At 44.9% G+C, this 17,815-nt stretch overlaps 3 protein-coding genes across 4 annotated transcripts; 1 reads left to right on the top strand and 2 right to left on the bottom strand.

Moving 5' to 3' along the window:
- Nucleotides 1-2,488: 2,488 nt before the first annotated feature.
- Nucleotides 2,489-11,127, top strand: LOC131286215 (bombyxin B-2 homolog). Of its 2 annotated transcripts, none has more exons than XM_058315140.1 (3): nucleotides 2,489-3,284; nucleotides 9,509-9,719; nucleotides 9,856-11,127. In XM_058315140.1, exons 2-3 carry the CDS (start codon nucleotides 9,509-9,511, stop codon nucleotides 10,050-10,052), a joined length of 408 nt encoding a protein of 135 aa, XP_058171123.1. In that variant the 5' UTR covers nucleotides 2,489-3,284; the 3' UTR covers nucleotides 10,053-11,127. The 2 variants fall into 2 exon arrangements, with proteins under 2 accessions (XP_058171123.1, XP_058171124.1); XM_058315141.1 differs by lacking the exon at nucleotides 2,489-3,284 and adding an exon at nucleotides 3,505-3,632.
- Nucleotides 11,128-15,632: 4,505 nt separating this feature from the next.
- On the bottom strand, nucleotides 15,633-16,193 carry LOC131285873 (probable insulin-like peptide 2). The gene is made up of 2 exons (XM_058314727.1): nucleotides 16,016-16,193; nucleotides 15,633-15,952 (listed from the first exon to the last, which is right to left on the bottom strand). Exons 1-2 carry the CDS (start codon nucleotides 16,191-16,193, stop codon nucleotides 15,633-15,635), a joined length of 498 nt encoding a protein of 165 aa, XP_058170710.1.
- Nucleotides 16,194-16,586: 393 nt separating this feature from the next.
- On the bottom strand, nucleotides 16,587-17,084 carry LOC131285872 (uncharacterized). The gene is made up of 2 exons (XM_058314726.1): nucleotides 16,904-17,084; nucleotides 16,587-16,837 (listed from the first exon to the last, which is right to left on the bottom strand). The coding sequence occupies exons 1-2, from the start codon at nucleotides 17,082-17,084 to the stop codon at nucleotides 16,587-16,589; spliced, it is 432 nt and encodes a 143-aa protein (XP_058170709.1).
- Between the last annotated feature and the right edge of the window lie 731 nt (nucleotides 17,085-17,815).

Here is a 17,815-nt window from a genome sequence, read left to right as displayed (position 1 = left end):
CAACAGGTCGCGAATTGCCTTTGGGCCGGTCAAAAACTTATTGCTTCCCATGCAGGGGCTATTTTTAGCCACGGACCCAGTGGGCGAACGGTCTGGAGGAATTATTTACGGCCAATCCGTTCGCCCGTGATCCTTTCCAACGCGCGTTTCCAAACCGTAAAAGCGATCGGTGGGTAATCTTCCCATCTATTAATAGACCGTCCATGCCTACCTACATATGCCTACGGAAAGGCGAGGGAACTGGGAAGAAGTCGATGGCGTTTTTTGCGCCTTTTCTTCACACCGTAATTTTGCATTATGATTTGCCCACTTTGCCCTATGGTGATCGTTTGGCGATCAAAAGTAGTTGAAGTGGGAAAAAAACATTGCCCCCTATTCGACAGATTTAAATTGCAGATTCGTTGTGCTAGGAAACGAAAATGGACTAAGTCATGTGAGTCATTTTTTCGTCTGCTTAACCGTTACGTGACCGAAGGCGCTAAGTTTTCATTTGCCATCTCTTCCTAACCATCGGGATAGTTTTTGATAGTTACGAAGAACTGTTTTGGATCTCTTATAATCGACAATAACATGCACAGTTACTTTGTTAATGAGTTTTTAGAATTTAAAATGTTTGTTCATATCTTCTTCTTTTTCTTCTTCTTCTTCTTCTTGGCGTAACGACCTCTTGGTCATGCCTGCCCGTTAAGGGCTTACGAGACTTGTTTCCCTGTTGTACGTGGATAGTCACTCCTCTCGTACAGGGGAGGGGGTCCGGTCTCGGTTGGGATTCGAACCCACGCCGTCGAGGTGGTGAGCCCCGGCGCTCATGAGCCGATTTTCTAACCGGCGCTACCGCTCGGCTGTCGCGGACCCCCGTTCATATGCACAATTTAAATCATGCATAAGAGAAACGGTTCCGTCCAGCTAACCTACATTGCACACGTTCGGTGCCATGGCACATGGCCACATGTCACGATCGCCTAGAGATCGTCATCTCGGTGCGTCGGCCACCGCATTCTCATATCAGTGTTTCGCGGAAACGTCATGTTGCAAATTCTAGGTTCCCAGTACGTGTTTGACGTGCCCGTGATAGATTAGTTTACAACCCGGCGCCATTGATTATCGACCACTATATTGTACAATCGGCAGAGGCTTCGAGAGGAATTACATTTATATGAAAGCAGGGTACAGCATCAACTTTAGAATTTGATGGCTCGTGAATTTTATATGTATAAATATCCCCGTAATACCCCCATTTTTTTTAAAATTAAATAATTATTTACAATTTAAAAAAAAATATTGACAATATGAAATTGGTATAAAATCAAATATATTGCAACATTATATAAGAGGTTTCGAAACGTGGGGCATAAGTTCTGCACAATAATGTTTATCTACTTTCTTTTTCTATTTTTTTTCTTTATGCTTAAAGCACATTTTATTTTTAGATTGAATAACAAAGCATAATATCTCTACTCACCATATCTGAAGTGTGGCAATGCAGACAAAGTGAGATGGTGAAAGGAAATCTTTCGACGTTAGTTTGACGTCATTCTTTTATCGCATGCTTCAACGGTTCACGGAAAAGCTATAATTATTCCGCCTACATCCAAAAACTACCCTTTACCAGATTGAACGAGATAGTATCCACAGAATTTAAAAATAGTACGAAAGCATTTATTTTTTCATATTTGATATTAAACTCCTCCATAATTCAACTGTTGGCTAATGTAGGAACTAAAAAGATAAAAAATAAGGTTGATCTAAAAAATCAACAAAATTAGGTTGTTATATTTTTATTATGATAAAAGGATGAAACGGAATAAACAAAATATTCAGAACTGTTCAATATCATGTTAAAAACCAAAAATCTATGTGAAAAAGGTAGTATACATATTTTCTCATTTTGTTTCATATTTTTGGACAAATAAAAATGTAAATCAGATTAATTGGAAACATAAATAGGATTTAGAAAAAAAGGATTATTTGCTTATTCCACTCGATCAATAACACCGATCTCGGATCGTCAGCCTCAACAGAAATGCTCAGCAATGTTATTGCTACTTTTACTCTCTACGAGTGGCAAACTTGAGTTCATTATCCATCGGACAAGCGCGAGATGAATCCTTATTATGTTCCTCCGGGCCTTTGAGGATGCTGGCGCAGCATCCCACGACGAAAAATGTCGCGAGAGCGAATGAATGCCCGAAGAGTTCATCACGGGACAGGCACCGGAGAGTGACCACTGTGAGTCTGTGGGCTTTTAAAGCGCTAGTTCGCTGCTGAAAACCGTACAGTTGCAATTGTGATGTCGACGAGATAGCAGCAGCGAGCGAAATCCCATCCCAGCCCCGGGGGAACAAGAACTTGGAGTCAACGCGTGCATGTTACGTGTTTGTCTGTGTGATCCTTTCATTTTTTTTTTTTCGTTCTGGTCGTGCACGTGCGTCTGTGCGTGTTGTTCCGTTAGGCGTCTGGCTGATCGAGTCCGATCTGGCCTGCCGAGAAGAAGTGACCTTTGAACCTGTCGTTGCACCAACAGAAGGCAGAATATCCCCGTCATCCGTCCCGGTTTTGGAATAGTATTGACGTGTACCGTTCGTGAACGATTGTTCGCTCGAAAACCATTCCACAACTCCAGTAGTAGCCATCCCGAAAGGCGTCCGGAAGATTCGTTCCAAGCGGTATCCGTCACTCACTTTGCTAACGATCGTAAAACATACTGCCAGCAGCTTTGAATGCAACGAAAACTGAATATCATATTGTGTTAGAGAATTCATAAAACAAAGATAAATTACGTGGTTCCTCCCAATAAACTATCAACGTGCAATCTGAATGAATTCATGACCGAGTGTTATACGAAAGTGATCGACTTTGTTGTGGATTGAACACCGATCAATTGATCAACTATAAGCCACATTTCCGAATAAAATGTGCTCAAGTGTCCAGTGTTGATGGGCCATTAATTCCCCATGTCCTAGTGAATCAGTTGGTGATTACGATCAGTACAGCAAATAAACATTGGAAAAGCAAAAACTACATCGGAAGTAGAGTAAACTAGAAACTCCGGACCGAAGCAGACCAACCAACTCGAACTCCCGAGCCCAAGCTTGAATGTGTGCCACCGTACGGACTGGATGCTGGATTGATTTTATTTTCATTTTCAACAAAAATTGCTCGAAAATAGTTGCGCTCGCACGGGATCGTGAGCTTGCTGGCACCGTCGGCACCTGGCTGCGTAGCGTTACGATTGTCGTGCGTCCAACCGTGTTCGAGCCACTCTGAAGAAGCCGAAAGCAAAGGTAGGTTCTAAAAGAATTGATCCTTCTGATGATCTTGGTTCAGTGTGCATAACAAATTGGTTGTATTAGATTGAGTTCGAAATAACTCTAATCTAATATTCTAATTATAATTTCAGATAAAAAAAACAGTAGAAACTTGAAGCAATGAAAATAAATAAAATTGTTAAGAAACCATTTACGAGACAAAAGAAAAGCTCTCGAAAACAGAGTCAGTAAAACAAAAACGATCACTCCAGACGATCTACGCTACACGATGCACTACAGACACTGGACAGATTTAGAACAGACAGACGGACAGCATCACAGTAGCGATCCCATGGGGGCAGAATAACAACAGCCAACAGTGAAGTAATACACACCGTGGTCGTGGTACCCAGTCGTATTTGTGATTAATTTCCCACTTTTCTCCCTCGACCTCCCTCGGTACGGCAATCAACAGACACCCTGGGCCCTTTCGGAAAGGAAGCGAAAGGTTCAACGAGGCCACGGTCCGGGTGCCGATGCCGTGCTGTCAGGGGGTTTTATTTTCGTTTGCTTTATCAGCATCAGTCTGAAGCGTGTGCGTTCCCAACCGAGACGTGTGGGAACGGGCCCGAGCTTTCCCCCGAGCCCTTCCGTTGCCTTTCGGTGCCTTACCGGAGGGACCAGTATTCCATTATCCGGAGAGTGTTCTAAAAATAGCACCACAGCTCCTCGCTGCTGGAAGCGCTGGCTTTTCGGTACGCTGGTACGCTCAGCTGCCCTCAGCAGGACCAGCTGGGCCCAACGGCAGGGTGTGGGCTACCCCCTTGAGCGCAGGGGTCAAAGGTTCCCGACTGATGTGGGACGATGTAGTGACCCGCTGGCTGCGATTGGGATGAGGGTTCCCTCGGCCATCCATCAGGTTGCCTCACTGTCTGCGTCTGTTTGCTGTGCATTTGTTGTTGATTGTGCTTCGCAGCTTGCTATCGCAGTCCCACCGCCCTACGCTGGCCTACCACCCAATGTGTTTATGTTGACCCAATGCTCACGGTACCCTTTGGAGTAATTCAACCATTTTCGAACGCCCTCTCTCTCGGTGCACACAACAGCTGTATCGGCGCAACCCGGACCAGAAGGACCGTACCATATCAATCTTGACTTTAGGATCGAGCGAGCAGCGGGGTGTGATAGGTACAGATAGGAAAATCCCTTCGCTTTTACACCCATAAAGCAGGGACCAGGGAAGGGAAGCAAAACATAAAATATGGCGTCGACCATATGAGAGGCGTAGACCGGGACGGTTGGACGAATATCCGGACAAAAACAACAAAATCGAAAAGGGAAAAAAAAGGCCACCGAACAACAAGCTTGGAACGGCCGGTGGAGAGACCGTGTATGTAGGTCATAGGAAACGGCAAATGAACGGCGAACGACCCCGTCGGCCGTGAAGGCAACGAGATGGCGATCATTTCCATTTCACGCGAGAGATCCTGCATACGAGGTTGTGTGCGTGAATGGGACTCGGTTGTAGATGTCCTCCAAAAAGCGTAGCAACACCGATTCCAATTCGTCTTCTTTTTAAAACGAAACCAACTTTACTATCTTTCGCTGGGGCTGGACGAACCAGAACATAAAAGAATGTAAAAATGTTGCTTGTAAAACATAAACATGTAACGGAAATACGGCCAGATATCGCGCACCATGGAACGCGACGCCAAGATTACGGGTTTCCTGCGCTTGCCGTTATCTTTCTCCTACAGTTCCCAAACGAGACACATTAGATAAACGCCGTAATTGCATCATTTATGAAATCATTACGATTTCGCATTCGCCCGTTCCCGCACAAAGGGTGTAACCGAAGAAAGGAAAGTAAATCAAGTTCGAGTGCAGTGTCCAGCCGGTAGCGGGACATGCAACTTCACGTGGAAGTTCGAAAGGGGCCGAGAGCTCGAGCTGGTTTTTTTGAAGCAAACGCGTTTTCTCCGACGTTGGGAGCAGAACGAACAGTGCGCCATGACACTGGATTTTTTTATCTCCCAAAATTTGTCACTTTCGGAAAACATGTTGAAAATAATCGTTCAGGTTAATTTATTGATTTTATTAGTAAACGATTTTATCCAAAATGATTTATCGTTGAGGAATATTTAAATTGGCAAGCCAGCTGTCAATCTCAACTTGACACTCAATCAACCGCCCAATCGGACACTAACTTTCTTTCCCGAATTATGTGGTCAATATAAAAAATCTCGGCGCCCGGATCTCTGCCCCACCTTGCCTGCTGCACCCCGTAAAAACGCACCCGAGTGCAGCAAAACATTAACCTCGTGCAGAGCGCGTGTAAAGATGCGACCGCGGGGCGCGCGCGCGCTTGACGGCGGACAGCAACCACAACAACGCGAGAACCGGTTGAAGGGAAGCAAAAGGCCCGGACGGAAGGTGTGCTGAAGGTCGGAGGCGGGAATTGGGAGAGTGCAGCAAAGAAGTAAACAAGTGGTCAAGCGCCGATGCGCTGATGCAGCCCTGATGCCCGATTGGAACATACGCCCGATGATGTACACGCGCGGACTGAATGATTGAGTCGCGCTTATTTTTTTATTTTTTGCTCGGGTTGCAGCTTCTCAACTGCTCCCCATTTTCTCGTGCCTTACATTGCCGGTTGACTCATGCGCCCGGCATAAACCCCAATCCGCCCTATCCGGCTAATAAAGGTCTTCGTGGAAGTGTGGTGACTTGTGTACCTTCGACATTCGGGCTGGCATTTCTGACTTTTCTGTGCGCACCTTCTTCGAGCTCGCTTATGGTTTTTTATGTTTTTGTGGCCATCCGTTTGCAATTGCACCACCTCGATTGCACCATTACGTGTCGGAATGTGCTGTCTGGCAGTCGTGGCCAGCGTGGGCCGTCGGTCTTCCAGGGCCGCAGCATCCACCCGGCAGGCGTTACGATGATTACTCTTCTCATTACCGTCGGGCCCGGGTGGCCTCCGGTAGGCATAACATCTCGAGACGAAACCACCGAAGGAAGATTCGAAGGGCACGTTCGATCGTTCGAGAGAACCGTGCGGAAATTTATGATTTGCCCTCCAGGGAGGTTCGGGCCGTAACAAGCTGGGAGAGAGCTGCATTAAAGCTGTACGAGAGTGGTTTCCACATACTTTGAGTATGATTTACGACCCCAATCACAGTCCTCCTGCAAGAAGGAGGGTCTGTGAGAGCCTTCGCAATGGTTTCATCACCAACGCCGACGCAGGTCATAGTTCAAAAAGTTTTATTTGATCCCGCGCACGGCCGGGGGAAACCTGCATGGGTGCCGGCCCTCGGTCGGACGCGAAAGAGCAATCAGCATAAATTTAAACCAACCCGACCGCCGGACAGGAGCGTTTGATTATGTTAACACAAATTTAACCCGTAATCGGCACCCGCGGTGGTACTGGGCTCTCCGCTAGCGCAGGGACACACGGTGCGTCACCGAGGATCGGAAACCGGCCAAACCGTTGACGGTATGGTATGGTCCCGTTTCCCGATCCGGCACCGGCCGTGTACTGCCTGCTAAGTTTAAATGAAATCATTTATTTTCATTTGTGTCCGCCCGGAGTTTTATCATGTCCGATCGCTCACGGGCTAGAACTAGGATGGTACAACTGTGGTCTATTACTAGACCCGACCAACGCCGGCTTCTATGAAGAAGGAGAACACATTAGTGGAACCCTATCGCTGCCTTCCACAGTGAAACAGGTTCGTTCATATCTATGGTCAATTTTGACTTTTTTTTTTTTTATTTTCGAGTGGTAATTTTTAATTGCTCTTTTCAATATGCAACAGCTTCGTAATGTTGAATATTTTTCTGTTTAGTTCATTTGTTGACTTTTTTAAATCATTTTTTTAGTAAATTTTATTTTCCACTTTCATTTTTGCCAAAGAAAATTAACGTTAATACCTTAGAGAAAAGTACGCTTCATAAAGCACTAATAAAAACAGATAGAAAATCTTTTTTTATGTAAACAAATTTAACTTAAAGAGATTGTATGCAAACATGTTAAAGTATGTCCTTAATTTTATGCAAAGTTTTCGAGTACCGGTAAATTAAACGGTCAGCCCCTATCCCACTGTGCGGTTGGTGCGGAACGCGCCCAGAAATCCAGGCGTCTTTATCGTACCTCGTTTGCTCGCGTCGATTGGTGTGGACGTCGTATCTATTTCAAGCATCGAGCTGACGCCCACCATGGACGACTGCCGGGTGTCCAGTAGGCAATTAGGTTCTTTCGGTGGCCGTACAATGTTGCCACCGATCCGGTGCGGTTGAACGCAACCCCCCAGCCAGTGCTAGGGTACTGCTACCTTCGGCAGAGTTTTGGCGAACTCTCTGTCGGACCCTGAACCCGTGATCCAACCCCCCGGAACAGTGTGCGAAACGATCAATCAAAGACGGGGAAACACTTGAGGAAGATACCATAGAAACGTGAGCACCAGGCACAAGCTCTCATGCTCGTGGGCAATCTTTCACCGCGCTTTTGGCGTGTCATCGGCGCACGAGATGCGGCACTAGGAACTTTTTTTGCTCCGGAACCGAGACACCTACCCGGACCGCGTTCTCGATCGGTGCTCTCAATTGACCCAACCGGGGACCTCCTAATCGGCGAGTGGACACGCGGTCCGGTACAATTTATTCATTTTTATTCATTGACCGGCGAAATGGGGAGCTCGCTTTTCGAACCTCACTCCCGATGCGGGCGGACGGGCGGGGGAAAAACGGGCCGATGTCATAACAAGGCAGCTTGGCCAGTTCATACGCTGCACCGAAATTGGATGAAGACTTCTTATTTTATTCAAGTTTTTGTGTATAACCTCTTGTGGTCCCCAACGGAGGTCCTCGGATATTTCGCGAACGTCTTATTGCGTCCGCCTGATTAATTCCCGCGCTTTGTTGAGCCAATTCTGGGACCGGCGTTTTCCTCCGCATGCTTGCCACACACATAACGTGGGGGAAATGGCACATAAGTGGATTTTGGGTTCATTCTGGGTGGGATTGATTTATGTCCAAAACGAGGTTGAACACATCTAGCCAAGCTCTGAAGATATCTAAGCTCTTCTCCGAGAGTTCAACGATCTCGTTAATTTCGAGTCACTCTGTTGGATCTCCAATTATGGCACCTTGTGAGATGGCACTACACACAAGAGTAAACGCGAAGTCTACAGATTGATGAGACAGTCTAGCTTCTATATTGCTGTTCAAAGTAGCGTATTTTATTATTTCCACCCTCCATTGCACCACTTCCAAACGGTCAGAACAACACTCGATCGTACTGACGATCGTGGGATCTTTTCCGAAAACCAAGGACTTGTTGGCCTTCAACCGTGGCTGTCCCTGAGGCGATTGTTTCTTTCAATGAACCTCAATTAATCGCGCAATCGTTCGCGCGCCATCGAGCGTTCCCCGGACGCGACATTGTTGTGATCGCGGAGTTCCAGCTTAATAGGCCCAAAATCAGGAAGCTCGTCTCTCGAGCGAAAGAAATTCGAAAGTCGACAAACACCGCTGACAAAAACCCATGCCAACATGATGTATATGGTGGCTTATCGTGCGATCTGAAACAAAACAAAAGTGCGACACGAGGTCGATTGCCTTCACGCGGTAATCACTTTTGGCACCGTCTGCGGGCAATAAACAGCTTGTTTTTGCACTCACCGAGCACATGGGAAATGTGTTGTTTCCCAAGAATTTCCTGCAGCTTTATTTACTTGCTCTTCTTTGTGAACTCCCAACCCTGATAAGAAGCTGACCCGCTCACGGTGGGGGTTCTAAATATTCATCGCAAATACGGGATTGCGGGCTGCCTCACCTTAGTGCCGGAATGAGTCAAGATTTGGAAGGTAGAGCCCGGGCCTACCTACGGAAACAAACCTGTGAGACACCCCTGCGACTCTTCAAGATGATCAAACTTTGGTACCCGCCGTTGGGGGTAGTTGTGGTAATTTTGTTTACAATCTCTTATCGGAGTCCAATGTGCGGTGTGTTGGTTGTGTTTTTATTCCTGTTGTGTTGAAGAACCGTAATAATGATAATGAGAGTATTAAATGGCATAGCGCAGGGACCTTTCACTCCGACGCAGTGTTTACGCTGATTTCAATTACCGATCGATCTAACGGCCGAAAGCAACCAACTGGGGCAATCGGAATGTGTTGTTTATGAAAAACAAAGTAGCAACGAGGCTTACGACCACTGACTAATTTCTCTTCCCTTTGCATTCCCCGTTCTGGTTCCAGATGCGTTCGGGCTTTATCGGTATGAACACGATCCTGTTCGTGGCGGTAGTCGTGCTACTGCTGCTCGACGAGACCAAGGGCAACTCCACGCCGAACAGCGATGCCCTGATCAGCCATTTGACCCGCTCGCGCTACTGCGGCCGCCGGCTGACGGAAACGCTGGCCTTCCTCTGCCAGGGACGGTACCCGATGCTGACCCACTATCGCACCGGTAAGGCTGCCAGCAACTCTCTTTCCCTCCCCCTCTCTCTGCAAAACAAACCCGCTGGAAAATCCTGGAACCTGGGTTTCCTCCTGGATGTTTCGCTAATTCTCGTATCGTTCGTCTTCGATTTGTTTATTTTCAGATTATTACCACGACCAGCAACAGCAGCAGCAGCGGGTAAAGGTCGAGGTGGCCACCCTGCCGGATACCCTGCCGCCCGGATTTCCCTACCCAGGCACGGGAGTCCATCGGCGCAGTCGTCGCAGCACCGGTGGCATCTACGACGAGTGCTGCAAGAAGAGCTGCTCCTACGTCGAGCTGCGAGCATACTGTGATTGAGCGGAGGCCACTCCACTCAGGCTAACGCAATCTGTGGGAAGTAACGAAGTGCGACAAACTGGGAAAACTGTAACCGGAAAAGCCCCGTCGTTCAGTTCGCTTTATCTGAACAACTCCTTGCGTATTATCTTATATGTCTTGTATCTTCAACAAAGTCGCATACCGTTGTAGAACCAGTTTAAGATTCATACTTTATCGATAAGCTAAAGCAGTTCAGCCCATTGCTGTTAGTCAATTATATTCGCCCGGGGATGAAAGGCCAGGGACCGTTTGGGCATCTCAAGCGTCTCCGGTTTGGTCTGTAGCATAGTTTCTCAGCTCCCGATTCCATTTCCCCAGCAGAACTCAACCGAGTGATGTAACGATGGATCGGAAAGAATTTGTTTTTAGTTGGGTGAGCCTATTTGCTCCTTAGCGAAGAAGTAAAGTTGTTTGTCACCCTTTTTTTTTTTGAAGCATGATTTTTGCACACAATATGTTCCGTTTTTATACGAAAAAAAAATATAAATCTCAATTTATCATACGTGTAACGATAAAATATAGCGTTTCTGTGTTACGAACGAGGCTTACGGGTGGATTATTGCGTGAAATCGGTAGAAATGGCCAAATGGTCATGCGACAGAAACCATACCACCACGATTCTTATCCCGCGTTCCGTTCGAAAGATAGTATAACCTAAGAAAGAGTAAAACAAAACCTTTCGGATGATAAATTATAGCTGGTGCAACAAATTTTTCTGTTCCAGTATGGCGAAGGTGTGCCGGTTTACACGCTTCGCATTCGTTCCTGTACCAGTATATTTATTAACAGTTTTTGAAGCGACTAAAAAGAAGCATCGGCTAGCGGAAGGACGATACATTGGTCGGAGTTTCATCGAGCAGTAGAGGATGGAATGGTTTGATCAGTAGGAGGAACAAATTCTAAGTAACAATAAGAGAAGAGAGACGCTGGGGCATGCGTTGTAGGAGAAATGATCGGTAACATTCATTAGTTAGAAGAAGTGACCAAGAGCGAAGTGAAGTGTTGTGCTTTAACTTCACTCCGAGGTGTACAACATTATTTTTAAGTTGGATCATTATTTACCGGAAAGTAAAATTGAGTTAAAAAAAAAGAAGCTCCATGCATGTCCCCTTAACGAATGTGATCGTATACGCCAGTGGGTTCTCCTCTTTTCAATAGAGTAACCCACAACAAAGAATATTTTATTAAAGTAAACTTTTATCATAAACTGTGAAAGTTGTTTTCATTTAATTTAAATTATTTGGGATAGTTCATCATTTAGTTTGCCATTTAAAAGGGCGGTGAGTATGGTTTTAGACAATCATTTACAGTTTCTCCCAAACTCGATTCGGATCCAACGGCAAAGCGGTAAAGTTCGGAAGGTTCAATTGAACCAAAGCCACACACAAGCGCACATAACGAACCTGTACGACATGCTGTCGCCGCCGTCAATTAACCACCCCCCTAGTAGTCCCGGCCACGATGGACCCGCGGCCCGCACGCTCCTACGGCAAGGCTGGCATCGAACCAGTTTAAACTAACCGTCAGTCGAGCCGGACTATCGAGTTGATGGATGTGGATCACATTGTCAGTGCGTGGTAGCGATGATGGACGCGAATAGAGGGTTGCATGCGGGGATGGGATGCACCCACAGGGGCCAACGATGCATCGGCTTGTGCACGCGCAGCCCTATCGATGTTGTTGTGATGTGTTATGAAATGGACCGCCTCTAACTGCCGACGCTGGGGCATGGTTGATAACCAATCACTAGTCTAGCACTGTGACCTTCAATGCTGTAGTTCAATTTACTATTCCTGCCACCATCAATAAGCTCCTAAGAGACGAATGACCAAGACGTCTCTAATAAAAAAAAATCAATAAGGGCCAGCCGTTTCATGACAGTGTCATTTCGGTTTTCAAAATATTAGCTAATCTATGCTTTATTATACAAATATTACGTTTAAGTGAATTTTAGTGTCTTTATATCACGAACCACAAACACTTATCAATACTTTATAAAGAACTCTCTTCTAAGAGAAGTTTTAAACAAAACATCCATAGATTCCATCGAAACGCTACCTTTCCCCCCGTAGGTATGAATTTACTTAGCCAAATTCCTGTTTGATGCCATTTTAGAACATATCTCGTACCCATATGGTAGCGTACATGAGTGTCCGGGACCTAAGGTTCTACGGGTGAGCCATGGAAAAGAGGACCGAATTGATCTACGCTAGACCTTGGCAACGTTGCATCCGGCACTATATCCGCTTCTTCCCTGTAGTACTGGCCATTCCAAATCGTCTTTGGAAAGGGATTGTTGAAAATTTGTCTAGCATGACCTGTGTACAAGATATCGAATGCTCAAGTTAACATGCAGAATGTGGAATATTACAATATGTTTTAAATACTCACCGACACTGTTCCTCTTGCCATTGTGCATATTTGGGAATGTAACGCAGATCACACTAAACACCGAAGTCAGCTCAGTGCCACAGAGCCGTTTACTTACAGATAAACCCTCCAACTGTGTTGCCACTTCATCGCAGTAGGACAGAAGTTCTGTCATATTGCAAGGTCGCTCGCAACATAAATGTTTGTTCCTCATGCTTTCATCTCTTCTCTGATTTCTTATTACAATGGCACGTTCAGACGAATCCTTGAAACGTGATCCGTCAGGACCAGATCGTTCACCGTCCATTTGATTAAACCAATTATTACCGACGGTTGAATCCATAGTCCTTTCTTCGCTGTTCGACGGGCCATTCCACACCGTATCCCAAAAGAGTTTGTTGGGAATTTGTCTAAAATGACCTGCAAAATAGAAATCGAATTCACGATATTGCCAGTTTGAATGAAAATTTTGGCGATCACATTCCTTGAATGCACTCACCGATCACATTCCTCTTTCGATTTTCCATACTTGGAAATGTAACGCAGATTACACTGAACACCGAAGTCAACTCAGTTCCACAGAGCTGTTTAGATATAGATAGACTCCCTAGATCCGGGTCCACTTCCTCGCAGTAACTCTTAAGTTCTGTAAAGTTACATGGGCGCTCGCAGCATTCATGTTTGGTCCTCATGCTATAATCACTTTGTCTACGGTTTCTTTCTACAATGCCACGATCGGATATTTCCTTGAAGCGATTACTAGATTCATCTAGACCAGACGTAACATGGCCTGTAGAATAGAAATAGAATCCTCAAAGTGCCTTCAAAAGTAGAAAAAGTGGAGGAATTTTTAAAGTACTCACGCATTACGTTTCTGTTGTCGTCATTGGTGGTAGGAAATTCAGCGCAGATCACTTTAAATACTGAATTTAAATCTCCACTACAGAGGGATTTAGATAGAGCAACATTGGGACCTCCAAACGCCAACACTAGCCAGAACACGATGGCGAATAGGTTGTCTGACAACAGCACCATTGTGGACTATGTTACAAGATGAGGCAGTAATTTCACTGTATTCTGGCGGAACTGCTAGGTTTACGATGCACCAAGAAAAACATTCGTCCGACGAATGAATGCGTTTCTCTTGGTGCATCCCTTTTATATTGCAACTTGTTGACTGAAACCAGGATGTATATAATGTATTTCTGGAACATGACAACAACAAATACAAAAATACGTTGTTGATGCTTCTTACCATCCAGGAATCCTAAATCCCCCACCCTCCATCCCAAGGTGTCTCGCCGGTGCATTTTTGCGTTAAGTAGATTAATTAATGCATGTCGCGATGCCAATGCTATTTCTGTGGTGTTTTTCATCCTTTGGCGATAGACGTCGTGGAAAACATATGCAATTCCAGGAACTGTCGAACGCTATCAGTGTCTTGTCGGATGAAACACCAAAATGCTTATTTTTTAAAGTATTTAAAGCTGCTCTACGCAAAGTCGAACTATAAGAGCCGTAAACTGTGTCAAGCCATTTAAAGTGTATTGTAAATATTGTTTATATATTTTATGGAATATTGTCATTCAAAGGAAATCAAAAGGACAATAACTTTGCTTTCATTCTATTTGCCCAGTCAGTCGTAAAAAGATCGATCATTGATGCTGCAAAATAATATTTCTCTAACATCAGCCGAGAGTTATCAAAAAAAAGTTCACGACAACGTTAAAGGTTTTTTTTAATCTGAAATTACGCCAGTAGTTAATCAATACATCCACCTACTTTCCAGAAAAAGTAAACACGACTTCTATTTAATTAGCAAATAAAATACTTAGCCTCAGCACGGACTTCGATCGATTGGATTACTGAAAATAACTGATAGTTATTTAGTCCCCACGCAATTGTGTTTTTGCGAGTTCCGCGAAAGCCGAGTGGTAGCATAGGTTACAAAAATAAGCTCATGTGCTCTAGAGCTTATACCACCTCGCCGGCGTGTCTATTGAATAACTTGAGACGGACACGGCCCTTATTTTTTCGTGTAGTGTTTTTTATGTTTCTATGACTCTATTCAATCTAAGACAGATGCCATGTAACGAGGCTAGAAGCTCTTCAATTTGAAACGATTTTCAAAAAATAAAACTACAATGAATATAATTTTTTGTTTAGTTTTTATTCTCACTTTTCGCGGATTAATCTGTATTAACACTTTGTTTAATTCCATAAACCAAGTCATAAATAATAGAATTCAAGAGAATAGTCATGATTGTGTACTTCAATGAATTCTCTGGAGACGATGTTTAATGTGAACATCTTTCAATGTATCAAAGTGTATAATATCAAAGAAGGTCGTAGTTTATAGTATATGATGGCACATATTTTAATAAACACTCTGATAACGCGGTATGGCATAACAACACTTTATTAATAAACAAATTACGTCACTTTAAAACTTGGTTAATGGAAAAAGATCGATCCCTGGTCCGACCAGGTCGGCGTCCTGAGAAGAAGAGACCGCTTTCTCGATGATCGTTCCGATCGATCCTCGACTCGTTCAAGCACGCTCTAGCAGCCTCACTTTCGCTCTCCACATCGCTTGCGATCGGATCCAACCCGGTCGCAATGTGTGCCAAAGTCCGCAAGCAGCGTGCATATACACTACACACGTATTTTGTACGCTTACAGTTTTCTTTCGTGACAAGGAATCATTTTAAAAGGCAATCATATTCGTGTCTTTTTTTAATTTTGCCAATATCGATAGCTATGCTTTATTCATTATCGTTTCCAATCCATCGTCCAAAACTCTACAAGCGATAAAATCAACTAGATCAGTTAACATCCTGCACGCAAACGAACTGCGTACTGCAACCGCCTAAAAGCTGCCACAATAGAACGAAGCAGTAGGTCAGAAGTGAGCTTGGCCTCCGCAACGGTCAAGTAGAAGTAGTAATAGACGGTAGGTTAGTAGGTAGATGGGTATTGATAAGTGTTTCGATTCGTATGTTTGTACTTTTAACTAGATGATCTATCCTGCCGCCAAGCTGTACGCGTGCTACTTTTCCATATTGGAAGTTTTGAGTATATGATAGACGTTTAAACTAGGGCGTACGAAAGGCGTTCTATAGCTAAGAAGGCAAGGATACTGCGGTAAACGCGGTTATCAAATCGTACACAGTTCTACACTACACCGAATTATTTTGACTGGCTGGTCTTCTTGCAGTACTGCAACAGTTGGTTCATGCCGCACGGTCGCAAACAGCACTCCTCGACAATTCCACCACGACTTTTGCGGAACCGAGCCGGAATGAGCTCGTTATGGGCAGCACCATGTCGGAACATGTAGTTCGCCGGGTAGACCATGTTCATCCAGGCCGGTACCGATGCACGATCATGGTCGTGGTCCTCCGTCATGCCGAGTGTTTGCAGCTGCTGGTCGAGGATCATCTGCTGCTGCATACTATCGTCACCATTCATCCACTCATCGCTGCTCATGTCCATCTTGTAGGAGTCGACTAAGAATACGAAAGGATTAGCTCAAGAAACACCGAAGGCCGGAGCTAATCGACTTCACTTACTAGCTTTCTTGTTTGCCGTGTGAAGATCGGGGAATTCGTCACAAAGGAACGACAGCACCTTTACCAGCTCGTTTCCACAGTATCGCTTGTTCGCCGTCACCACCGTAATCGTCCACAGCAGTGCCAACGCTTGCAGCGTGAACATGGTACCAGTTCCGACACCGTTGCTGGCCGACATTGTTCAGCGTAAGATGTGATGGGCTGCTTTAACAGGAGAAAGAAATAACCTCACTCCAAACACTTACGGTTCTGGGAAAAACTGAAATTGAATCGTAGACAGAAAAAAGGTTAGCTCAGCGAGAATGCAGTTGTGCTAGCTAAAAGAAAAAGAGATCAGATATGAAAAATAAGTTTAGTTCTGTTTGGGGGGAAATATAGCGTTTCCGCTGTTCCGATGCGTTTATTCCACTAGATGGTGTGCAGCAGTACACTTAGTATTCGGTGGATATAACAATAATGCTAGTCCTCGGCCAGTTGCAGTTGATCCAGCGGTTACAGCAGCAGAGGTAGGTGGTTCAAGTATGTCCGATCAGTCTCTTTGCAGCCATCCATTCGATCGATCCATTCGTCTTTAATCGTCGGCACAGTAAGTCCGGAGAGTCTCGTGGGTGCAGCTCTGGATGCAACATTCCTTTACTACCTGGCGCCGCACGCGATGGAAGCCATTTGAGTTCAGACTGTCCAGCGAAATCAAAGCCCGGTAGATAGTGTCCTCTGAGCGATCTTGCAGCTGACGCAACTCCTCCACATCCTGCCGTACGTCGCCCAGCAGTTGCAATCGATTAAAGTATTCCTCATCACCATACGAAATTACCGGAGAATCTATAGCAATAGACACGAAGAATTAAAAAACGTAACCTTAGGCAAGCCTTGGTAGATAGTACATACCAGCCTTCTTACGCAATCCGGTGAAAGATGAACATAGCTTTGCCAGGGTATCGCTCAACACAGTTCCACAGTAGTGCGCTTTCGTGCCTTGGTGGTGGGATCCATCGACACCAGATAACATCAGACATAGCACCAGAACCGATCCACCATAAACCATCAACACGGATCGGCGGTTTTCCATGCTGTTGGGTGCCATCTGAAAAGGAAATGCGAAAGTTTTCAAACAATTTGAAAACTGTCTATTGGTAGATTGAACCTCATCACAGCAAGTAACCATAAGCTGAACGCGTTAAATTATGCTACAGCTTTATTTAAAAAAACGCACACAGGTTTTGTGAGGTGTACAATACTATTTCCGGCCTGCTTCAGCACTGCTATAGGGGATCCACTAACTCTGCTTTGTAAGATTGAGGAATAGATGTGTTGAGCCAATACAACTTTTCAATTTCCGATCGAAAATCATGCCTGAAATAAATTCAAATATTATGTAGCACGTGCTCCTTCCGAGATTAAAACTGGTTACTCCAAGTTCTTTACCTGTATGGGTTAATACTTACCTTTAGCGTTTTTTTTCTCTGATATTTCACTTACCATTTTCACTAAATAGCACAAAAGCACTAACTTTCTTATCTAGAGAACAAATAAAGTGGTTGGGAAAGAAGAATTACCTTGATGAGTTATTCTAAAGGACTTTGCTGAAACCGCTTTCGGTGGATGGTTCACCAACTATTCTTTCACGGAGTCTTTGTTCCAAACACTTGGGAATGCTTTCGACTACTGCTTGGTAAGAGATTGTTCCTGGCTGCTTTTATACATCTCCGGTTGTCTCGACAAACATATGCCGAACAAAACGTAGGCAGTTGAGATTTAGTTGACTTATTTCCCGGTACTCCCATACCGACGCATTTCATG

The sequence above is a fragment of the Anopheles ziemanni genome, chromosome 3 (genome assembly GCF_943734765.1).
Source record: "Anopheles ziemanni chromosome 3, idAnoZiCoDA_A2_x.2, whole genome shotgun sequence".
Classification (NCBI taxonomy): domain Eukaryota; kingdom Metazoa; phylum Arthropoda; class Insecta; order Diptera; family Culicidae; genus Anopheles; species Anopheles ziemanni.
This window is presented reverse-complemented; position numbering and strand designations above follow the sequence as displayed.

Coding starts and splice junctions, on each gene's coding strand:
- LOC131286215 (XM_058315140.1), top strand. CDS start 9,509: ATGCGTTCGGGCTTTATCGGTATGAACACGATCCTGTTCGTGGCGGTA. Junction 9,720..9,855: donor GCTGACCCACTATCGCACCG/GTAAGGCTGCCA, acceptor GTTTATTTTCAG/ATTATTACCACGACCAGCAA.
- LOC131285873 (XM_058314727.1), bottom strand. CDS start 16,193: ATGTCGGCCAGCAACGGTGTCGGAACTGGTACCATGTTCACGCTGCAA. Junction 15,953..16,015: donor CACGGCAAACAAGAAAGCTA/GTAAGTGAAGTC, acceptor TCGTATTCTTAG/TCGACTCCTACAAGATGGAC.
- LOC131285872 (XM_058314726.1), bottom strand. CDS start 17,084: ATGGAAAACCGCCGATCCGTGTTGATGGTTTATGGTGGATCGGTTCTG. Junction 16,838..16,903: donor CGGATTGCGTAAGAAGGCTG/GTATGTACTATC, acceptor CTATTGCTATAG/ATTCTCCGGTAATTTCGTAT.